The sequence below is a fragment of the Schistocerca piceifrons genome, chromosome 11 (assembly GCF_021461385.2).
Source record: "Schistocerca piceifrons isolate TAMUIC-IGC-003096 chromosome 11, iqSchPice1.1, whole genome shotgun sequence".
Taxonomy (NCBI): domain Eukaryota; kingdom Metazoa; phylum Arthropoda; class Insecta; order Orthoptera; family Acrididae; genus Schistocerca; species Schistocerca piceifrons.
In genome coordinates, this window is record NC_060148.1 from 53,643,620 (window position 1) to 53,666,298 (window position 22,679).

Genomic DNA, 22,679 nt, shown 5'->3' on the forward strand with positions numbered 1-22,679 from the left:
CGTATCACTTCGAATAAACCACTTGAGCTTCGACAGCTGTCTCCATCATCACGACTAAAAATCCACTGAGACAGGCGCCGTTTTTCGCCTGCACGCAGGTGGGGCGTCAGTTTCAAACACATTGACAGAAAAAAATCGCAGCATCGAAATATAATTACTGCAGAGTAATGAAATTTCAGTACTACATTTGTCTAGGTAATGTATAAGTGATTATCATCGCCAGGTCACAGGTTAATGTAAGCACGAGATAAGCCATTGCAAATGTGAAATGCCGGTTCATTAATAACCAGTGCAACCGCCAGAATGGTGCATGCAAGGATGCAAACGTGCATCCATTGTGTTGACCTGGTGCCGGAAGTCAGTCTGTGGGATGGATTTCCATGCCTGTTGCGCTTGGTCGGTCAATGCAGGGACGGTTAATGCTGTTTGTGGATGCTGCTGGAGTTGTCGTCACATGGTGTCCCATATGTGCTCTACTGGAGACAGATCTGGTGATCCAGCATGCTGGGTTACAACAGCGGTATGGCGGAGAGCGTTATCCTGTTGGAAAACACCCCTGGACTGCTGTTCACGAATGGCAGCACAGCAGACCGAATCACCATACTCATGCACAAATTTGCTGTCAGGGTGCGTGGGATAACCGCGAGAGTATGCGAACTCATACCCACATCCAGGTGTAGATCCAATGCGTCTAGCATGCAGATAGGTTGGTTGCAAGCCCTCAACTGGCCTCCTAAACAACAAACGACCGTCACTGGCATAAAGGCAGAACCAGCTTTTATCAGAAAACACACCACCCGGCCCTCCAATATGAGCTCTCGTATGATACCAATCAAGTCGCGAATGGCGGTGGTTTGGGGTCGGTGGAACGCATACTGCAGAGCCTATGGCTCGGCGATATCCTTGCAATCCGAAAACAAAGGAAGTAGATTACAGTACACTTGTTGGCGCACTGCTCGAATACTGCTCAGCAGTGTGGGATCCGTAGCAGATAGGGTTGATAGAAGAGATAGAGAAGATCCAACGGAGAGCAGTGCGCTTCGTTACAGGATCATTCAGTAATCGCGAAAGCGTTACGGAGATGATAAAAAAATGGTTCAAATGGCTCTGAGCACTATGGGACTTAACAGCTGTGGTCATCAGTCCCCTAGAACTTAGAACTACTTAAACCTAACTAACCTAAGGACATCACACACATCCATGCCCGAGGCAGGATTCGAACCTGCGACCGTAGCAGTCGCGCGATTCCGGACTGCGCGCCTAGAACCGCGAGACCACCGCGGCCGGCCGGAGATGATAGATAAACTCCAGTGGAATACCCTGCAGGAGAGACGCTCAGTAGCTCGGTACGGGCTTTTCTTGAAGCTTCGTGAACATACCTTCACCGAGGAGTCAAGCAAGCAGTATATTGCTCCTTCCTACGTATATCTCGCGAAGAGACCACGAGGATAAAATCAGAGAGATTAGAGCCCACACAGAGGCATACCGACAATCCTTCTTTCCACGAACCATACGAGACTGGAATAGAAGGGAGAACCGATAGAGGTACTCAAGGTACCCTCCGCCACACACCGTCAAGTGGCTTGCTGTAGATGCAGTACGATGCTTCAGAGCCATACACCGAACACAATGGCCTTCCCTCTCGGTAGTGCCACGTGGCCATGCACAGCCCGGTCTTCTTGCGACTCTACAATTTCTTGACCACTGCTGGCAGTAGTCATACAAAATGCCTATATTCCTGCCACGTGTTTCTGAGATATGGCAGGATGCATCCAGCTTCTCGTAGACCTGTTACACGACCTCGTTCCAACTCAGTGAGGTGTTGATAATGGCATCTTTGTCACCCTACAGGCATTCTTCACTCGCCACTTCCAACTTCACGCTCACTAGCGCTTCAGGGTGCATTTAAACCAAACCTGATTTGCATCCTCTTAGTGATGCTACCAACAACGCCTTCTTCCTGCTGCGGCTTATTTTTTTTTTCCCCGGCAGTGTGCATCGCCGGCTCATCACGCCAGCTGACGTGACTCGACCCAGCAGCGAAGCAGAGGCACTACGAGTTGCGCAACTCCCTTTCCTGCACACGCGTCAAAGTGTCCCTCTCAGTGAGGCTCCAAACACTACTACTGCGTCAACTTAGGTGGAACACCGTGGCAGCCCAGGTAGTCAGTGGCTTTTTACTCCTGATGGAGTTGCACATTCACTGCTCTAAAAAGCTTCTAACGTCATCCACCTGTTCTAATACCTTCTGGGTATGGCCAAATTCTAGTTTTCGTCTTCTACCCTAAACTGCCTGAATTTGGACAAAGCGAAGACAATGTAGCTGAATGAATCGTACATGGTGTTTCAAAAAGAACTTTAAAAATTGATATAAATTCATTGAAAGAAGGTATAGCGCTGGGATTAGTGTTCTTTTGTAGGGAAACACATCAAGTTTCCTTACCTTAAACTAAAGATGTTGTAGGTGGCTTCCGTTGGTTATCCTGCGACATCCCACCGGAAGTCAATTTCTTCCCAAACTCGCTGTAGCATTGGAGGTGAAACTTGCTCAGTGCCGGCGTAAATTCTTGCTCTAAGTTCAGGTAGAGAATCCAGTACAGGAGGTACAAACACGGTATCCCTGATGAATCCTCACCAAAAATAAATAAATAAATAAATAAATAAATAAATAAAATAAAAAAAAAATAAAAAATCGAGTAGTATCAAGTCTGGGGAACGTGGGTGCCATACAATTGGCGCATCAAGACCAACCCATTGTCCTGGAGAGCATTCACTGAGAAAATCCCGGACGTCAGCCAGGTAGTGGGGTGGTGCACCATCTTGCATGAAGTAAACATTTCATTCTCAGTCATTCTCATCTATCTTTGGTATCAACAATTGTTGTAACTTATCCAGGCACACTATGTCGCTGATGCTTCTCTCACGGAAAAAAAGGGGCCGTACATTTTGTTCTCGCTCAGTGCACAAACAATGTTCAGTTTAGAGCTATCAAGAACATGTCGCAGTGTTTCCTCTGAATTTTCACTGCCCCAAATCCTACAGTTATGTGTGTTGACTGTGATACGTATGTGAAAAGTCGACTCGTCAGAAAAGATGATTTTGTTCAAGAAATGTTCATCCTCACGTAATCGATTTAACATATCTGCACAGAAGTTCTTGCGAGCAATCTTAACGGCGTATTTTATTGCTTGTACGATCGTCAAACTGTACGGTTTCAAATGCAAACGGTTCCTCAACACACGCCAAACAGTCATACGTGGGATTTGAAGTTCGCGAGATGCACGCTGGGTCGATTTCGTAGGGCTGTTGACGAAACATTGTCTCACTCGCTCAACGACGTCGTCAGATGTGCCTGGACGACCTGATGATTTTCCGTATCTTACCGAGCATCCTGTTTCTACAAAACATTTATGCCACTTATAAATTGTAGGACTACTAGGAGGATCTTTAGCGTACTTGGTACGGAAATTACGCTGAACTGTTGTCGCCGACTTCGATTCTTCAAACCAAGACACATAGCTAGCTCGCTCAGGTCCAGTGAAGGCAGCCATCTTTAACGCAACTACCGCTAGCGCTCCTTACGGTGAGATTCTGCATTAGCGAACCACGCGAGACAAAACTTGATGTATTTCCCTACAAATTGACACTACAATCACCTCTGCAGGTACTATGAATTAATTTATATGAATTTTCAAAGTTGTAAAGTTCTTTTTGAAACACCATGTACATGGCTTTTTGATGACAAAAGTTTTGGCGATAGTCTTCTTCTTCTTCTTCTTCATCTTATGCAAGCTTATAAAAATAGGTTCTGGTAGTATCTTTAAGTTGACATTCGCATTTAAATAATTAGCCTAGGCCATGATGTCATTTCCCACCAGATTGTTGAACTGTAGATTCTGATACACTCTCACTGCTGGTTGGAATATTCACATATATTAGGGATAACAAAAGTTATAGACCGACCCTTGCACACACATTCTTCTTTGGTGCATAGATGACAACCAAGTGTGTAATCTGCATTGATGCGTCAAAGATCTTGTAAGACCTCCAAGTTCAGGCTGCCGTTGTTATTCTGGTTTTTGTTTACAAGCTCCTGACACAGATTAATACCATAACATAAACTAGAAAGTGTGGAAGATACAGGTTGAATATAACGCTTATGGTAACTATTGGTACTTATTTATCAGACTATGAAGTTTTGTTCCCGGGTTCGATTCACGGCGGGGTCAGGGATTTTCTCTGCCTCGTGATGACTAGGTGTTGTGTGATGTCCTTAGGTTAGTTAGGTTTAAGTAGTTCTAAGTTCTAGGGGACTGATGACCATAGATGTTAAGTCCCATAGTGCTCAGAGCCATTTGAACTATTTTTTTTTTTTTTAAGTTTATCTTGTGTTGACAGTGGGCGTGTTTTCCACTCTAATTATCAAACAGATGTTTTGCAATTTCGTGCTTTTCTGCAAATGAATTACGCCTGTTTCATGTTCTATATAAGGATTTACAAATAATAAAAGTAATTTTGGCGTGAACAGTTTCGAGAATCAAGTATGCTTTTGAATCCCATATTACAACGCAGTTTTCATATTTCAAATTTTTGCTGTTTTGTGTTTGACATAGAACTGACAAAATCTAGGAAGCAATTCAATATCTCTGTCTTCTAAGCAAAAATTAATTAATAATTTAACGTTATTGCCAAATCTATAAGTCTCGTTTTTGGGTTGTTCTTGAAATGAACGTGGCTATTTCTATGATGTTAGCGATCAGAGGTTTGTTTCCATGTAGCAGGCATTTTGTTCGTTTCAAAATTTATGTCTTCTCTGTAATTGCAAATTTGGTTGTAAGCCTACATGGAAGATAATTTTTGATAAGCTGTAAAATCCGTATTATATTTGTCGTGTGTAGAACTCACAGGATGTCTACAGATGTTAATTGTCGAAATATTGCGTGAGCATCTTGAAAAGGGTGTAAAGATGAAGTAGAAAATTTACTGGTACCATATCCACGATGTTATGAGCTGTGTAGCTCAATTTATCTTTTTAATAATTATATTTTTCTGTCGCAGACATTAGTAAATTATCAAGAGACGTGACTGACAGTGAAACAGATGGAAAACGATTCGAATCTCATCTATTCCATGATGTAAGCTACAATGTCTTTATGAAGAAATGATGTCTAAATTGCGTCTAAATTCAACTTATCTCACTGAAAGCAAGAGAATATTAGCACAGTATTTCATCCGTATGAACCATATATTTCTGCTGCAGACTGTTCTGCACTTTCACTGTGCTGCACATGCAAAAATTTTACTCGAATTCTAAAGTAATAGACATTGTTGCACCTGACTCGACTTCCCTGTACACGAATATTTGTTGACAATATTTACTTGTTCTTCAAAAGACGATTGTGTTGGAAGATGTAAGGGGCCGTCAAATGAAGACGAGACACGTGGAAGGAAAGTAACAAAACTGTTTATTATCTCGAAAGTAACCAGTGTAGCGGTCAATACATTTATTTCATTGTGTGTCAAGACGGAAAATGCCTTATTGGGAAAATGTTTGCAGTTTTCCACAGAACCACGATAGCTCGCGGGCGTGCACTACTTCATCCGAAGTAAATGGACGGCCGTAAATGTTTTCCAGCAGGGCTCCAAAAGTATGGAAATCGCACGGGGCGATATGGGGACTGTATGGAAGATGTATAATGCCTTCCTAGTGAAGCTTCTGCACCGTAATCGAAAGAATCTCGGCAACATGTGGGCGGACATTTTCCTGCAATAGAATGATGCCGTCCTGGGAATTTTGGACTCGATTGCGCACTTTAGTTTTTGCAATGCGCCCACTTGCCGCTGTGCTTTAATTGTGGCGCCTTCTTGCAGAAAGTCTGCGAGCGGTCAAAGGAAAAGCTCACCCTGGCTTTCCAGGAGCTGGTGGGCCTGTTGTTTAGACTGCGGTGCTGGAGTTCCGCTGGGAAGCCCTCACACGTTCTCCACACACTCCTGACCTCTCCCGAAGCGAGGTTTCAATGTTTATGGATCCCTCAGGAGAGACATTCTTGTCTGCCGTTTTCCTTCGGAGGGAGAGATACAGTCATGGTTCTGTATGATATGGCAAACATTATCCCATGAAGACGTTGTCCGTCTTGACTCACAGTGGGATAATTGTATAAACAGTTATGGCGATTATTTTTGAAATAATAAAAATTTGCTACACCTCGGCTCCGAGAGTTTCGGATCATGTACAGAAAATTGGAAGACAAATCAACATAAACGTCAATTTCGCCCTTTTTATTGCTCATGAATACCACACATTGCATGTTGTACCATCATACAGCAAGACCTTCAGAGGTCAGAGATTGCTGTACACATCCGTACCTCTAATACCCAGTAGCACGCCCTCTTGCGTTGATGCATGTCTGTATTCGCCGTGGCATACTATCCACAAGTTCATCAAGGCATTGTTGGTCCAGATTGTCCCACTCCTCAATGGCGAATCGGCGTAGATTCCTCAGAGTGATTGGTGGGTCACGTCGTCAATAATCAGCCCTTTTCAATCTATCCCAGGCGTGTTCGGTAGGCTTCATGCCTGGAGAACATGCTGGCCACTCTAGTCGAGCGATGTCGTTACCGTGAAGGAAGTCATTCAACAGATGTGCACGATGGGGGCGCGAATTGTCGTCCATGAAGACGAATGCCTCGCCAATACACTCCTGGAAATGGAAAAAAGAACACATTGACACCGGTGTGTCAGACCCACCATACTTGCTCCGGACACTGCGAGACGGCTGTACAAGCAATGATCACACGCACGGCACAGCAGACACACCAGGAACCTCGGTGTTGGCCGTCGAATGGCGCTAGCTGCGCAGCATTTGTGCACCGCCGCCGTCAGTGTCAGCCAGTTTGCCGTGGCATACGGAGCTCCATCGCAGTCTTTAACACTGGTAGCATGCCGCGACAGCGTGGACGTGAACCGTATGTGCACTTGACGGACTTTGAGCGAGGGCGTATAGTGGGCATGCGGGAGGCCGGGTGGACGTAGCGCCGAATTGCTCAACACGTGGGGCGTGAGGTCTCCACAGTACATCGATGTTGTCGCCAGTGGTCGGCGGAAGGTGCACGTGCCCGTCGACCTGGGACCGGACCGCAGCGACGCACGGATGCACGCCAAGACCGTAGGATCCTACGCAGTGCCGTAGGGGACCGCACCGCCACTTCCCAGCAAATTAGGGACACTGTTGCTCCTGGGGTATCGGCGAGGACCATTCGCAACCGTTTCCATGAAGCTGGGCTACGGTCCCGCACACCGATCGGCCGTCTTCCGCTCACGCCCCAACATCGTGCAGCCCGCCTCCAGTGGTGTCGCGACAGGCGTGAACGGAGGGACGAATGGAGACGTGTCGTCTTCAGCGATGAGAGTCGCTTCTGCCTTGGTGCCAATGATGGTCGTATGCGTGTTTGGCGCCGTGCAGGTGAGCGCCACAATCAGGACTGCATACGACCGAGGCACACAGGGCCAACACCCGGCATCATGGTGTGGGGAGCGATCTCCTACACTGGCCGTACACCACTGGTGATCGTCGAGGGGACACTGAATAGTGCACGGTACATCCAAACCGTCATCGAACCCATCGTTCTACCATTCCTAGACCGGCAAGGGAACTTGCTGTTCCAACAGGACAATGCACGTCCGCATGTATCCCGTGCCACCCAACGTGCTCTAGAAGGTGTAAGTCAACTACCCTGGCCAGCAAGATCTCCGGATCTGTCCCCCATTGAGCATGTTTGGGACTGGATGAAGCGTCGTCTCACGCGGTCTGCACGTCCAGCACGAACGCTGGTCCAACTGAGGCGCCAGGTGGAAATGGCATGGCAAGCCGTTCCACAGGACTACATCCAGCATCTCTACGATCGTCTCCATGGGAGAATAGCAGCCTGCATTGCTGCGAAAGGTGGATATACACTGTACTAGTGCCGACATTGTGCATGCTCTGTTGCCTGTGTCTATGTGCCTGTGGTTCTGTCAGTGTGATCATGTGATGTATCTGACCCCAGGAATGTGTCAATAAAGTTTCCCCTTCCTGGGACAATGAATTCACGGTGTTCTTATTTCAATTTCCAGGAGTGTATGTTGTCGGTATCGTTGCACTGTCGGTCGGAGGATGGCATTCACGTATCGTACAGCCATTATGGAGCCTTCCATGACCACCAGCGGCGTACGTCGGCCCCGCGTAATGCCACCCCTAAACAGCAGGGAACCTCCACCTTGTTGCACTCGCTGGACAGTGTGTCTAAGGCGTTCAGCCTGACGGGGTTGCCTCCAAACACGTCTCTGACAATTGCGTGGTTGAAGGCATACGCGACACTCATCGGTGAAGAGAACGTGATGCCAATCCTGAGTGGTCCATTCGGCATGCTGTCGGGCCCATCTGTACTGCGCTGCATGGTGTCGTGGATGCAAAGATGGACCTCGCCATGGGCGTTGGTAGTGAAGTTGCGCATCACGCAGCCTATTGCACACAGTTTCAGTCGTAAGACGACGGACTGTGGCTCCACGAAAAGCATTATTCAACGTGGTGGCGATGCTTTTTTTGTGTGGTTTTAGGGCGCACAACTACTGTCTCTCTATATCTCCTCTGTGTCTCAACAACACCGCTTTGAAACTTCCTGGCAGATTAAAACTATGTGCCGGACCGAGACTCGAACTCGGGACCTTGGTAGAGCAGAGTGAAAATCTCATTCTGGAAACACCGCTTTGGTTCACTCCGAGACGACTAGACAGCTCCATTGTTCAGAGCCCTTCCTGTCACAAAGCAAAAATGTGGACGCGATCTAACCGCGTTATTGACCGTCTGGGCATGGCTGAAAGACAGACAACACGAATCATGTACTTTCTACCTTGTGGAATGACTGGAACTGATCGGCTGTCGGACCCTCTCTGTCTAATAGACGCTGCTCGTGCATGGTTGTTTACATCTTTCTCTGAACACTCAGAGGGACTATGTCTATGATATAATATCCGCAGTCAACGTCTATCTTCAAGAGTTCCGCGAATGGGGGTGATGCAATACTTTTTTTACGTGTGTTGGTTCAAATGGCTCTGAGCACTATGGGACTCAACATCTTAGGTCATAAGTCCCCTAGAACTTTTCACTACTTAAACCTAACTAACCTAAGCACATCACACACACCCATGCCCGAGGCAGGATTCGAACCTGCGACCGTAGCAGTCCCGCGGTTCCAGACTGCAGCGCCAGAACCGCACGGCCACCGCGGCCGGCTTTACGTGTGTATACGCTTCATTTTCATTTGGCTGTCCCTTACATGTAACGTTTGTGGCTTTGATGAAGCCGCAGTTATGCAGTTGCTTTTGAGTTTGCAGAGTAACGTTACAATAGGTGCCGTATCGTGGTTAGAATTAGTGCTGCAATGTAGTTTCATACTATCGGCATAGCTTCATCTTTTACGTAATTAATTAACTGCGGAGCAATCTCAACCCAGACTGCTGCATGGCTGTAGAATAATTATGCGTCGACGTATTTTCTTTTCATTCCAATGTGCACGTCCTGTGTCCTTCTCTGCCTTTTTTCACCCCTCCTAAAAGTGTGTGGTCACACGTATGATTATTTTGAACGTGGTAGCAGACGAACCAGTGAAGTGGTGGGTATCTGAACCTTCTACCAACTTGAACTCTGTCAGTGGAAGGCAAAGAGCAGGAACAACAGGACTTGGCCAAATATGTGCAAAATAAAGTTTTCTTAGCAGGGGTTGGTCACGGCCGCCCCCCACCACCTCGGCCTGCTCTGGGAGGTCTCCGCGCGGCCGTTGGTAGCGGACAGTGTTTGAAGACAGGTGAGCGACCGGACGTTCCCTCAGAACGGCTGTCTCGAATTCGGGACAGAGGTATTTGAATTTCACTTATTTGTTAAACTCAACAATTTTCTTTTATTCAATGTTTCAGTGATGATTATTTAGGGACCTGTTATGATTTTTAGTCGAATTAATCGGATACAGAGTAATCTGAGAGTGTAATCTCCCTCAGGTGCGACCACGTGGTCTATAAATTAAAATCTAAATCTTCGTTAAACTTAGCAAGAAGTGTTACAGCTTGCCTACTTATTACTGATGAACATTTTTAAAATATCGGAATGTTTTATTCAAAATTTGTACCGAGTGCGGGTTTTGTGAGACAAGTCCGTTTTCTTGCAAACACTTCACGCCATACAATCCCGCTCGATGCCAGCCGTGAAATATAAAAATATCTTCTCAGCAAAATGCTGTCGATATTTGCCTGCCCGCGTTGACTATTTAGTGCATGTGAGTGTCTGTCGTTAAAATAGAACAGCGACCACGTGCTCCCCAAAACTTTCCTTTCCCCACTGGACTATGCAAATTGAAGCCAACACGGCTTGTAATTCTCAGGTGAGATATTGTGCAATAGAATTTCGAAAGGCATCTGATCCCCTGCAAATAATATCATGAATGTTTGTCAAATTGTTAAATGCAAAAGCATTAATCAAAAATAAAAATAACTTGTAATTCTAAAGCACCTTCCGTTTACCGCTACCTTATTTCTAACCATACCTGAAAAGAGAGTCACGTTTATAGCATTTATGATTAGGCTACCCCAGTTCAAAAAATGGTTCAGATGCCTCTGAGCACTATGGGACTTAACTTCTGAGGTCATCAGTCCCATAGAACTTAGAACTACTTAAACCTAACTAACCTAAGGACATCACACACATCCATGCCCGAGGCAGGATTTGAACCTGCGACCGTAGCGGTTGCGCGGCTCCAGACTGTAGCGCCTAGAACCGCTCAGCCACACCGGCTGGCTAGGCTACCCCAGTGTTAAGTTCTTGGCACAAGATCAGTTCAGGCCAGCACGAAGTTTTCTCTGACCGCCTCCAAATTCTTAATGCCTTATCCGTTGCCACCTCATAAAATAACAGTAGGTGCACAAGAGCACCCGGGAATAAAGTTCAATCGGTGTTGTTCTCAAAATTTAGGTGGTACAAAACCTTAGTCTATTAATGGGCATAATAGTCAGAGAAGGTTACGTCGGCGGTAATAAGAGTGTGTCCAAGATCTTTCATCACAAAAAAAATGGTTCAAATGGCTCTGAGCACTATGGGACTTAACATCTGTGCTCATCAGCCCCCTAGAACTTAGAACTACTTAAACCTAACTAACCTAAGGACAACACACACATCCATGCCCTAGGCAGGATTCGAATCTGCGACCGTAGCAGTCGCGCGGTTCCGGACTGAGCGCCTAGAACCACTAGACCACCGCGGCCGGCTCTTTTATCACAGCTGACCATATAAAAGGAGTAAAAGAAATTCCTGCTTTCAAAAGTAAGTAACTCCCTTCCTAGCCTGCCATTATAAATTCAGTGCTAATCAGTATATATACACTCCTGGAAATTGAAATAAGAACACCGTGAATTCATTGTCCCAGGAAGGGGAAACTTTATTGACACATTCCTGGAGTCAGATACATCACATGATCACACTGACAGAACCACAGGCACATAGACACAGGCAACAGAGCATGCACAATGTCGGCACTAGTACAGTGTATATCCACCTTTCGCAGCACTGCAGGCTGCTATTCTCCCATGGAGACGATCGTAGAGATGCTGGATGTAGTCCTGTGGAACGGCTTGCCATGCCATTTCCACCTGGCGCCTCAGTTGGACCAGCGTTCGTGCTGGACGTGCAGACCGCGTGAGACGACGCTTCATCCAGTCCCAAACATGCTCAATGGGGGACAGATCCGGAGATCTTGCTGGCCAGGGTAGTTGACTTACACCTTCTAGAGCACGTTGGGTGGCACGGGATACATGCGGACGTGCATTGTCCTGTTGGGACAGCAAGTTCCCTTGCCGGTCTAGGAATGGTAGAACGATGGGTTCGATGACGGTTTGGATGTACCGTGCACTATTCAGTGTCCCCTCGACGATCACCAGTGGTGTACGGCCAGTGTAGGAGATCGCTCCCCACACCATGATGCCGGGTGTTGGCCCTGTGTGCCTCGGTCGTATGCAGTCCTGATTGCGGCGCTCACCTGCACGGCGCCAAACACGCATACGACCATCATTGGCACCAAGGCAGAAGCGACTCTCATCGCTGAAGACGACACGTCTCCATTCGTCCCTCCATTCACGCCTGTCGCGACACCACTGGAGGCGGGCTGCACGATGTTGGGGCGTGAGCGGAAGACGGCCTAACGGTGTGCGGGACCGTAGCCCAGCTTCATGGAGACGGTTGCGAATGGTCCTCGCCGATACCCCAGGAGCAACAGTGTCCCTAATTTGCTGGGAAGTGGCGGTGCGGTCCCCTACGGCACTGCGTAGGATCCTACGGTCTTGGCGTGCATCCGTGCGTCGCTGCGGTCCGGTCCCAGGTCGACGGGCACGTGCACCTTCCGCCGACCACTGGCGACAACATCGATGTACTGTGGAGACCTCACGCCCCACGTGTTGAGCAATTCGGCGGTACGTCCACCCGGCCTCCCGCATGCCCACTATACGCCCTCACTCAAAGTCCGTCAACTGCACATACAGTTCACGTCCACGCTGTCGCGGCATGCTACCAGTGTTACAGACTGCGATGGAGCTCCGTATGCCACGGCAAACTGGCTGACACTGACGGCGGCGGTGCACAAATGCTGCGCAGCTAGCGCCATTCGACGGCCAACACCGCGGTTCCTGGTGTGTCCGCTGTGCCGTGCGTGTGATCATTGCTTGTACAGCCCTCTCGCAGTGTCCGGAGCAAGTATGGTGGGTCTGACACACCGGTGTCAATGTGTTCTTTTTTCCATTTCCAGGAGTGTAGAACAGACAGGCAGAATTAATGAAGTGCAAACAAAACGAGTAGTGTCAGCATAAGGGAGCTTGCAGCAGTATCAATACTTATAACGTTCTGTTGTCATGCTTGTGTGGTTTTCTTCTCAGCTGCTGTCGGTGTTGGGTTGTCTGCTACGTTAAATAACGCAGATACCGCATTCCACACCAGTATCCTATTTTATGTATCCATGAGCGTTACCACATGGAGGGACCGAGTGGGGGGGGGGGGGGCTGTTATTTGAGCAAAAGAAATGACACCGTTGGACGAACACACTGAAGAGCCAAAGATAGACCTGCCTAATATTGTATATGGCCCCCGTGAGCACGCAGAAGTGCCGCAACGTGATGTGACATGGACTCGACTAATGTCTGAAGTAGTGCTGGAGGGAACTGACACCATGAATCCCTCAGGGCAGTCCATAAGTCCGTATGAGTACGACGGGGTGGAGATCTCATCTGAACAGCACGTTGCAAGGCGTCCCAGATATGCTCAGTAATGTTCATGTCTGCCGGCCGGTGTGGCCAAGCAGTTCTAGGCGCTGCAGTCTGGAGTCGCGCGACCAATACGGTCGCAGGTTCCAATCCTGCCTCGGGCATGGATGTGTGTGATGTCCTTAGGTTAGCTAGGTTTAAGTAGTTCTAAGTTCTGGGGGCCTGATGACCTCAGATAAGTCCCATAGTGTTCAGAGCCATTTGAATCATTTTTGAATGTTCGTGTCTAGGAAGTTTGGTGACCGGCGGAATCGTTTAAACTCAGTAGAGTGTTCGTGGAGACACTCTGAAGCAACTCTGGGCGTGTGGCGTGTCGCATTGTCCTGCTGGAATTGCCCAAGTCCGTCGGAATCCATAATGGTCACGAATGGATGCAGGTGATGAGACAGGATGATTACGTATGTGTCACCTGTCACAGACGTATCTAGGCATATCAGGGGTCTCCAACAGCACACGCCCCACACCATTACAGAACCTCCAGCAGCTTGAACAGTCCCTTACTGACATTCAGGGTCCATGGATTTATGTGGTTGTCTGCATGCCCGTAAACGTCCATCTGCTCAATGGAATTTGAAACGACACTCGGCCGACCAGACAATACGTTTCCAGTCATCGACAGTCTAATGTCAATATTGACGGGCCCAGGCGAGGTGTAAAGCTTCGTGTCGTGCAGTCATCGAGGGTATACAAGTGGGCCTTCGGCTCTGAAAGTTCATATTGATAATGTTTTGTTGAACAGTTTGCACGTTGACACTTGCTGATGGGCAAGCCCTGAAATCTGCAGCAATGTCTGGAAGGGTTGCACTTCTGTCACATCGAGCGATTCTCTTCAGTCGTTGTTGGTCCCATTCTTGCAGGACCTTTCCCAGGCCATAGCAATGTTGGAGATTGATGTTTTACCGGATACCTGTTGCTCACACTTCATTGCTACCTCGGAGATGCTGTGCCCCATCTCTCATGCTCTGACAGTAACGCCACGTTCAAAGTCACTTAAATCTTGATAACCTGCCATTGTAGGAACAGTAACCCATCTACCAACGTGATCCGAAGTATCCGAACACCTGGATGAAAATGACTTACAAGTTAGTGGCGCCCTTCATCAGTAATACTGAAATTCAGTATTGTGTTAGCCTACCCTCAGCCTTGATGAGAGCTTCCACTCTCGCAGGGATACATTCAATCAGGTGCTGGGGAGGTTTCTTGGGGAATGGCAGCCCATTCTTCACGGAGTGCTGCACTGAGGAGAGATATCAATGTCGGTCGGTGAAGCCTGGCATGATGTCGGCGTTCCAAAACATCCCAAAGGTGTTCTATGGAACTCAGGTCAGGACTCTGCAGGCCGGTCCGCCACAGGGCGGGCGTTATCAACAGGTGCTCTATCGTTTGGAAAGATGCAATCGCTATCACCGAATTGCTCTTCAATAGTGGGAAACAAGAAGCTGCTTAAAACAACAATGTAGGCCTGTGCTGTGACAGAGCCACACAAAACAACAATGGGTGCAAGCTCCCTCCATGAAAAACACGATCACAGCAGAACAAAATCGCCTCCGAATTTTACTGTTGGCTCTACACACACTGGCAGATCACATTCACAGGGCATTCGCCATACCCATGCCCTGCCATCTGATCGCCACACCGTGCACCATGATTAGTCACTCCACACAACGTTTTTGCACTGTGTCAATCGTTCCTTGTTTGTGCTCCTTACGTGTGGCTTAATAGCAGCCACTTGACCATGAAATCCAAGTTTTCTCACCTCCCGCCTAACTGTCGTCTTGATGCAGTTTGGAATTCCTGTGTGATGGGGTGGATAGATGTCTGCCTACTACGACCCTCTTCAACATTTGGCGGTCTCTGTCAGTCAACAGACGAAGTCGGCCTGTACGCTTTTGTGCTGCACGTATCCCTTCATGTTATGACTTCACTATCAGATCGGAAACAGTGGACCTAGGGTTGTTTAGGAGTGTGGAAATCTCGTGTACAGACGGATGACACAAGTGACAACGAATCACCTGACCATGTTCGAACTCGTGAGTTTTGTGGAGCGCCCCATACTGCTCTCTCACGATCTGTAACGACTACTGAAGTCTCTGATATGGAGTACCTGGCAGTACATACAAGCACAATGCACCTGGTATGAAGAACGTATGTCTTTGTGGGTGTTCTCATACTTTTGCTCACATAGGGTATATCTCTGTATTTGAAAACGCACGCTTATACCAGTTTCATTGCCGCTTCAGCGTATACCCAAACATAACTAAGTACATATAATAAAAGGGCTTCTGCAGCAAGAATTAATCCTTTTCAGGATTTACTAAAATGCCAGTAACTCAAATCCACTTATATTATTCACTAAAAACACAATATTCCAAGCCCTATATTCAAAGTTCTAACTACATTTGAAGTACAGCTTTGTACGGTAGTGAGACATGGACTGTGGGAAAACCGGGACAGAAGAGAATCGAATCATTAGAGATGTGGTGCTACGGAAGAGTGCATTAGAGATGTGGTGCTACCGAAGAGTGCATTAGAGATGTGGTGCTACCGAAGAGTGCATTAGAGATGTGGTCTTACCGAAGAGTGCATTAGAGATGTGGTGCTGTGGAAGAGTGCATTAGAGATGTGTTACGGAAGAGTGTATTAGAGATGTGGTGCTACCAAAGAGTGGATTAGAGATGTGGTGCTACCGAAGAGTGCATTAGAGATGTGGTGCTACGAAAGAGTGCATTAAAGATGTGGTGCTACCGAAGAGTGCATTAGAGATGTGGTGCTACCGAAGAGTGCATTAGAGATGTGGTGCTACCAAAGAGTGCATTAGAGATGTGGTGCTACCGAAGATTGCATTAGAGATGTGGTGCTACCGAAGAGTGCATTAGAGATGTGGTGCTACCGAAGATTGCATTAGAGATGTGGTGCTACCGAAGAGTGCATTAGAGATGTGGTGCTACCGAAGAGTGCATTAGAGATGTGGTCTTACCGAAGAGTGCATTAGAGATGTGGTGCTGTGGAAGAGTGCATTAGAGATGTGCTACGGAAGAGTGTATTAGAGATGTGGTGCTACCAAAGAGTGGATTAGAGATGTGGTGCTACGGAAGAGTGCATTAGAGATGTGGTGCTACGAAAGAGTGCATTAAAGATGTGGTGCTACGAAGAGTGCATTAGAGATGTGGTGCTACCGAAGAGTGCATTAGAGATGTGGTCTTACCGAAGAGTGCATTAGAGATGTGGTGCTGTGGAAGAGTGCATTAGAGATGTGCTACGGAAGAGTGTATTAGAGATGTGGTGCTACCAAAGAGTGGATTAGAGATGTGGTGCTACGGAAGAGTGCATTAGAGATGTGGTGCTACGAAAGAGTGCATTAAAGATGTGGTGCTACCGAAGAGTGCATTAGAGATGTGGTGCTACGAAGAGTGCATTAGAGATGTGGTCTTACCGAAGAGTGCATTAGAGATGTGGTGCTACCAAAGATTGCATTAGAGATGTGGTGCTACCGAAGAGTGCATTAGAGATGTGGTGCTACCGAAGAGTGCATTAGAGATGTGGTCTTACCGAAGAGTGCATTAGAGATGTGGTGCTGTGGAAGAGTGCATTAGAGATGTGCTACGGAAGAGTGTATTAGAGATGTGGTGCTACCAAAGAGTGGATTAGAGATGTGGTGCTACGGAAGAGTGCATTAGAGATGTGGTGCTACGAAAGAGTGCATTAAAGATGTGGTGCTACCGAAGAGTGCATTAGAGATGTGGTGCTACGAAGAGTGCATTAGAGATGTGGTCTTACCGAAGAGTGCATTAGAGATGTGGTGCTACCAAAGAGTGCATTACAAATGTGGTGCTACGGAAGAGTGTATTAGAGATGTGGTGCTACCGAAGAGTGGATTAGAGATGTGGTGCTACCGAAGAGTGCATTAGAGATGTGGTGCTACCAAAGAGTGCATTAGAGATGTGGTGCTACCGAAGAGTGCATTACAAATGTGGTGCTACGGAAGAGTGTATTAGAGATGTGGTGCTACCGAAGAGTGGATTTGAGATGTGGTGCTACCGAAGAGAACATTACCAATGTGGTGGTACGGAAGAGTGTATTAGAGATGTGGTGCTACCGAAGAGTGGATTAGAGATGTGGTGCTACCGAAGAGTGCATTAGAGATGTGGTGCTACCAAAGAGTGCATTAGAGATGTGGTGCTACGGAAGAGTGCATTAGAGATGTGCTACGGAAGAGTGCATTAGAGAGGTGGTGCTATGGAAGAGTGCATTAGAGATGTGGTGCTACCGAATAGTGCATTAGAGATGTGGTGCTACCGAAGAGTGCATTAAAGATGTGGTGCTACCAAAGAGTGCATTAGAGACGTGGTGCTACCGAAGAGCACATTAGAGATGTGGTGCTATGGAAGATTGCATTAGAGATGTGGTGCTACCGAAGAGTGCATTAGAGATGTGGTGCTACCGAAGAGCACATTAGAGATCTGGTGCTACCGAAGAGTGCATTAGAGATGTGGTGCTACCAAAGAGTGCATTAGAGATGTGGTGCTACCAAAGAGTGCATTAGAAATGTGGTGCTACCGAAGAGTGCATTACAGATGTGGTGCTACAGAAGAGTGCATTAGAGATGTGGTGCTACGGAAGAGTGCATTAGAGATGGGGCGCTACCGAGGATTGTTGCAAATTAAGTCGCCCTGTGGCTACGAGGTGGCAACAGGAAGGGCATCCAGCCACCCTCTGACACTAACATCGCCAAATCCATAGTAACAAGTCTGACCCCACAATGCAAGAAAATGGTGATGACTCTTGTAAAGTAATAGGTTGCCAGCATTCTCCGTGTTATAAAAGCATAGGTGTGCACTTTGAACTAGGAAATAATTTTTTTCTGCCAGATTAATTTCACTTTCTTAAGCTGTTTTTAATAAAGAAACTAATCATTTTAAAATGTCTTCGTCTGCTACTTGCGTGCTGGGTAATGTCAAAATACGTTTTAATCTCAGATTAAATTGACACACACTATGAGTTTTAAGCGCCACACAAACATATGGTCTGAGGGTTCTAGAATGCTTCAAAAAGCGGTTTTAATTCCCCATATTTTCACCTTTCTTCGAGGCGATCACCTGTTTAGACCCCCCCTTGTGACCTGCACCCTGTCTACTGAGTCACCGTCCCCCACCCTCCCTTCCAAAAATTTAGTGCTGATGACGCCCATCTATGTATCCACAAACTGGGTTATTTCAAAATGTAGCGAGGAAAATCGTAGAGGACTCCTTGAGTTGGATGAGGGCAGACACAAGAAGTGGATAGTCAGGGTGAATGAAAGTAATAAAATCCAAGAAAGTGCTAGTTATTATTGTAATAAAGGTCACAAAGGACCCATCATGGAAGAATTCGCATATGCAGTCGCATGAGCAACAGGGAGGGTCGCCCCAAATCGGAAGATGTTAAAAAAGAAGTGGTACTTTATGGTGGCTGTGAAACAATAGGACGGATGTTCAATAAGTAATGCAACGCTTTCTTTTTCTCGGCCAGTTTCGGTCGAAAAAATGCGGAAATTGTTGTGGTACAGCATGGAATATTCCCGCTTCAGCCACTATGATTTCACTAAATACGGATAGGTGGTGACACTATACATAGGCTTCGAAATGGCGCCTGTAATGGAGGTGAATTTCTAGCCGAGACATGTGACTGAGTTTGTTTCGTTGGAAAACCATAGCATAGCAGATATCCATAGGCGCTTGCTGAACGTTTACGGAGAGCTTGCAGTGAACAAAAGCACGGTGAGTCGTTGGGCGAGGCTCCTGTCACCGTCGCAACAAGATCGTGCAAACCTGTCCGATCTCCGGCATGCCAATTGGCCGGACACAGCTGTGACTCCTCCAGTGTTGGAATGCGTGGACACTCTCATTCGAGATGATCGACAGATTACAATCGCACACCTCGCTCCGCAACTGGAAGTCTCTGTTGGCACTGCTGACACACTCGTCTGCCAGTTGGGGTACTTAGAGGTGTACGCCTGCTGGGTTCCTCGCTGCCTAACAGAGGGCAGTAAAGAGCAGTGGACCCACAGAGCGCTGTGCAGTGGCTTGCTGAGTACTCTCTCACATCTAGAGGTCCCCAGTGATGGGACTGCCATTCTGAAACCATCTATACAGTAATGTAGCTTAAGATCTCAGGTATCACACCCTGCAGCCAGTCATGCTGGTTGGCCTTCGTTTGCGAGTAGTCGACGAAAAAAAGATTTCGAAATTTTTCATGATGCTCAGTGGCACTAAAAGAGTAGCATTTTGTGGGCTTGTTGTGGGGCATAATGGATAGGGCGTAGCGTTCACATGCAGAAGATCGTCGGTATTTTTAAATCCTTATTGAAATGACTTTGATCACTCTTTTTATTCAATTAAATGGTTTGAATGTAATTTTTTCTCTTCATCTGTCAATTTTAATCACCATATGAACTTCTTCGTTTCTTCCCATTTTTCTTTTTACGTCATTCTTTTCCTACTCGGAATTTTTGTGAATGTGAATGTAATTACTTTTATCTATTATAATATTCAGTTATCTGGAAATACCGATCTACTGGTTAAAAAACAGAAGACGAAATAGTTTATTTATACTAACTGTGCAATGGTGTAAAAAATGTATTTTGCGTTACAAAATGGTTCAAATGGCTTTGAGCACTATAGGACTTATCTTCTGAGGTCATCAATCCCCTAGAACTTAGAACTACTTAAACCTAGCTAACCTAAGGACATCACACATATCCATGCCCGAGGCAGGATTCGAACCTGCGACCGTAGCGGTCGCGCAGCTCCAAACTGTAGGGCCTAGAATCGCTCGGCCACTCCAGCCGGCCTTTGCGTTACAAAACATGTGTTTTGTTTACATGGTAATCATCATACAAACATTTAAAATGTAGCCTAAATTCACACAATGGCCGCAATAACGCAGACGAAGATTGAAACGAAAGAAATAAGAGAAAATGAGGAATAAAAATAATGAATTCAATGACAAAGACCAAAATATATGATGATAAAACGAAAGAAATTAAATCCAAATTTTACATAAAATTAATTAAAATCACATGAACGAAGATTTCAGGCAGCGAAAGAACGATAGGAAGAAAAATACGAGGAAATGAAGAAGGCAATATGATGACCTTCTGCCTGTGAAGGCTGTACCGTATCAATTACACAAAACAACCTGTCCATCTAATGCTACTTTTTTAACGCTATTGAGCGACACAAAAATTCCGAATTTTTTTGTTGTCTATTACTCGCAGACAAGGGCCTACCAGGGTGAATGGCTCCAGGGTACAATACTCGAGATCTTAAGCTACATCTCTGTATAGACGGACTGAAAAAGTCACTCCCACCACTGGGGACCTCTCTGTATGAGACGTAAAAGCAGAACCCAGGCAGAATGCTGACCTCCTGGCCACACCTTACCTCTTGGGGGTGTGGCTGATCAGTTCTCGGAGCCTCTCGAGGTAGGACGGCACCACCACCACCACCACGTCATCGTCGGAGACAGTGACGTGCGGCGGCAGCATCGCCTGCAGGTACTCCAGCCACGACAGGAGAGGGAACTCGCGCTGCAGCTGTTCCACCGTGTACGGGTTGTACAGCTGCGTCAAGTTGCGCCGCTCCTCTTTGGGCAGTGAGATCTGTGGACCGATGGCGACCCCGTCAGGATCAGTGCCCTTGTGTCCAGACCACTCTGTTGGACTGAGAAAGTTGCAGAAATTGCAATATGAAATTAGTTGCGAACTACCGATTAAAAGAAATTATAGAAAGATAGGATATGAAGCAGATGCTGCCCGGATAAATGAAAATGACCACTGTGAAGAATTCAGAAGGCAGCATTATGCGATGGTTGACTGAAACGGAGGGAAGGACTGCAACAGACTGCACATGTAGCTTTGAGAAATGAACTAGTGAAAGTGGCAGAGGATCAAATAATATGCCAGGCCCACCCTTGGCTAAGATACAAATTATTGAGCCTAAAATGATTGAAAAAACGAGAAAACATAAAGAAATGCAGCAAGTGAAACAGGAAAAGCAACTATAGGCATCTAAAATACAGGAGGAAGAGGAGATTAGTGTTTAATACTCCGTCGATAATGCGGTCATTAGAGAGAGAGAACAAGCTTGGTGAAGTACAGGGATGGAAATTGGCTGTGCCATTTCAAATAAACCATTCTCACATTTACTGGAAAATGAACATGAACAGTCACACCCACAAGGAACGTCTTTTTTACGAGGTGATGATTGTCGAAGTAGAGAGGATATAAAATGTTGACTGGCAATGGCGAGGAAAGCGTTTCTGAAGAAGAGAAATTTACTAACATCGAGCATAGAATTCAAGTGTCAGGAAGTCGTTTCTGAAAGTACTTGTATAGAGTGCAGCCACGTATGGAAGTGAAACATGGACGATAAATAGTTCAACAAGAATACTATAAAAGCTTTCGAAATGTGATGCTACAGAAGAATGCTGAAGATTAGATGGGTATATCAGATAACTAATGCGAAGTTATTGAAGAGAACTGGGAAGAAGAGTAATCTGAGGTACAACTTGAGTAGAAGAAGGGATCGGTTGGTAGCACATGTTCTGAGGCAACATGTGATCACCAATTTAGCATTGGAGGGTAAAAGTCATAGAGGGAGACCAAGAGATGAATACACTACGCACATTTAGAAGGATGTAGGTTGCAGTAGGTACTGGGAGATGAAGAAGCTTGCACAGGATAGGGAAGCATGGAGAGCTGCATCAAACCAGTCTCAGGACTGAAGACCACAACAACAACACTCTAACATAAAACTGGTGAGTGGTAGAAATGGACCCTGCAGGGGTCTTGGGTACTGTGACTGTTGAAGGCCAGAGATCGCACATCAAGATCGAAACTTTACATGCGAAAATCCACAATGTCTTAAGTGAAGTTTGTGGAGAGTTTACAGTGGTTAGGTTAGGTTAGTGTTGTTTAACGTCCCGTCGACAACGAGGTAATTAGAGACGGAACGCAAGCTCGGGTTAGGGAAGGATGGGGAAGGAAATCGGCCGTGCCCTTTTCAAAGGAACCATCCCGGCATTCGCCTGCAACGATTTAGGGAAATCACGGAAAACCTAAATCAGGATGGCTGGAGACGGGATTGAACCGTTGTCCTCCCGAATGCGAGTCCAGTGTGCTAACCACTGCGCCACCTCGCTCGGTAGTTTACAGATTGTAACATTTATATCGATCCGAAGGAGGTTTACATTATGTAACTGTCTATCTGCAATTATGGAGTGTGTATTCTTTGTTAGTTGACGTCCTTGATTTGTGACAGGAAATTAGAGTTTTGTAATGTATATGTGGAAAAAGCAAAATGAATTG

The 22,679-nt window shown here is 46.5% G+C and overlaps 1 protein-coding gene across 2 annotated transcripts in view; it reads right to left on the minus strand.

Moving 5' to 3' along the window:
* Positions 1-22,679, minus strand: part of LOC124720034 (neprilysin-2-like) — a 244,725-nt gene that overhangs the window by 47,099 nt on the left and 174,947 nt on the right. For both annotated transcript variants that reach the window (XM_047245283.1, XM_047245284.1), the window contains exon 7: positions 20,755-20,972. In XM_047245283.1, the coding sequence (XP_047101239.1) occupies positions 20,755-20,972 (218 nt within the window). The remainder of the gene's footprint in view (positions 1-20,754; positions 20,973-22,679) is intronic.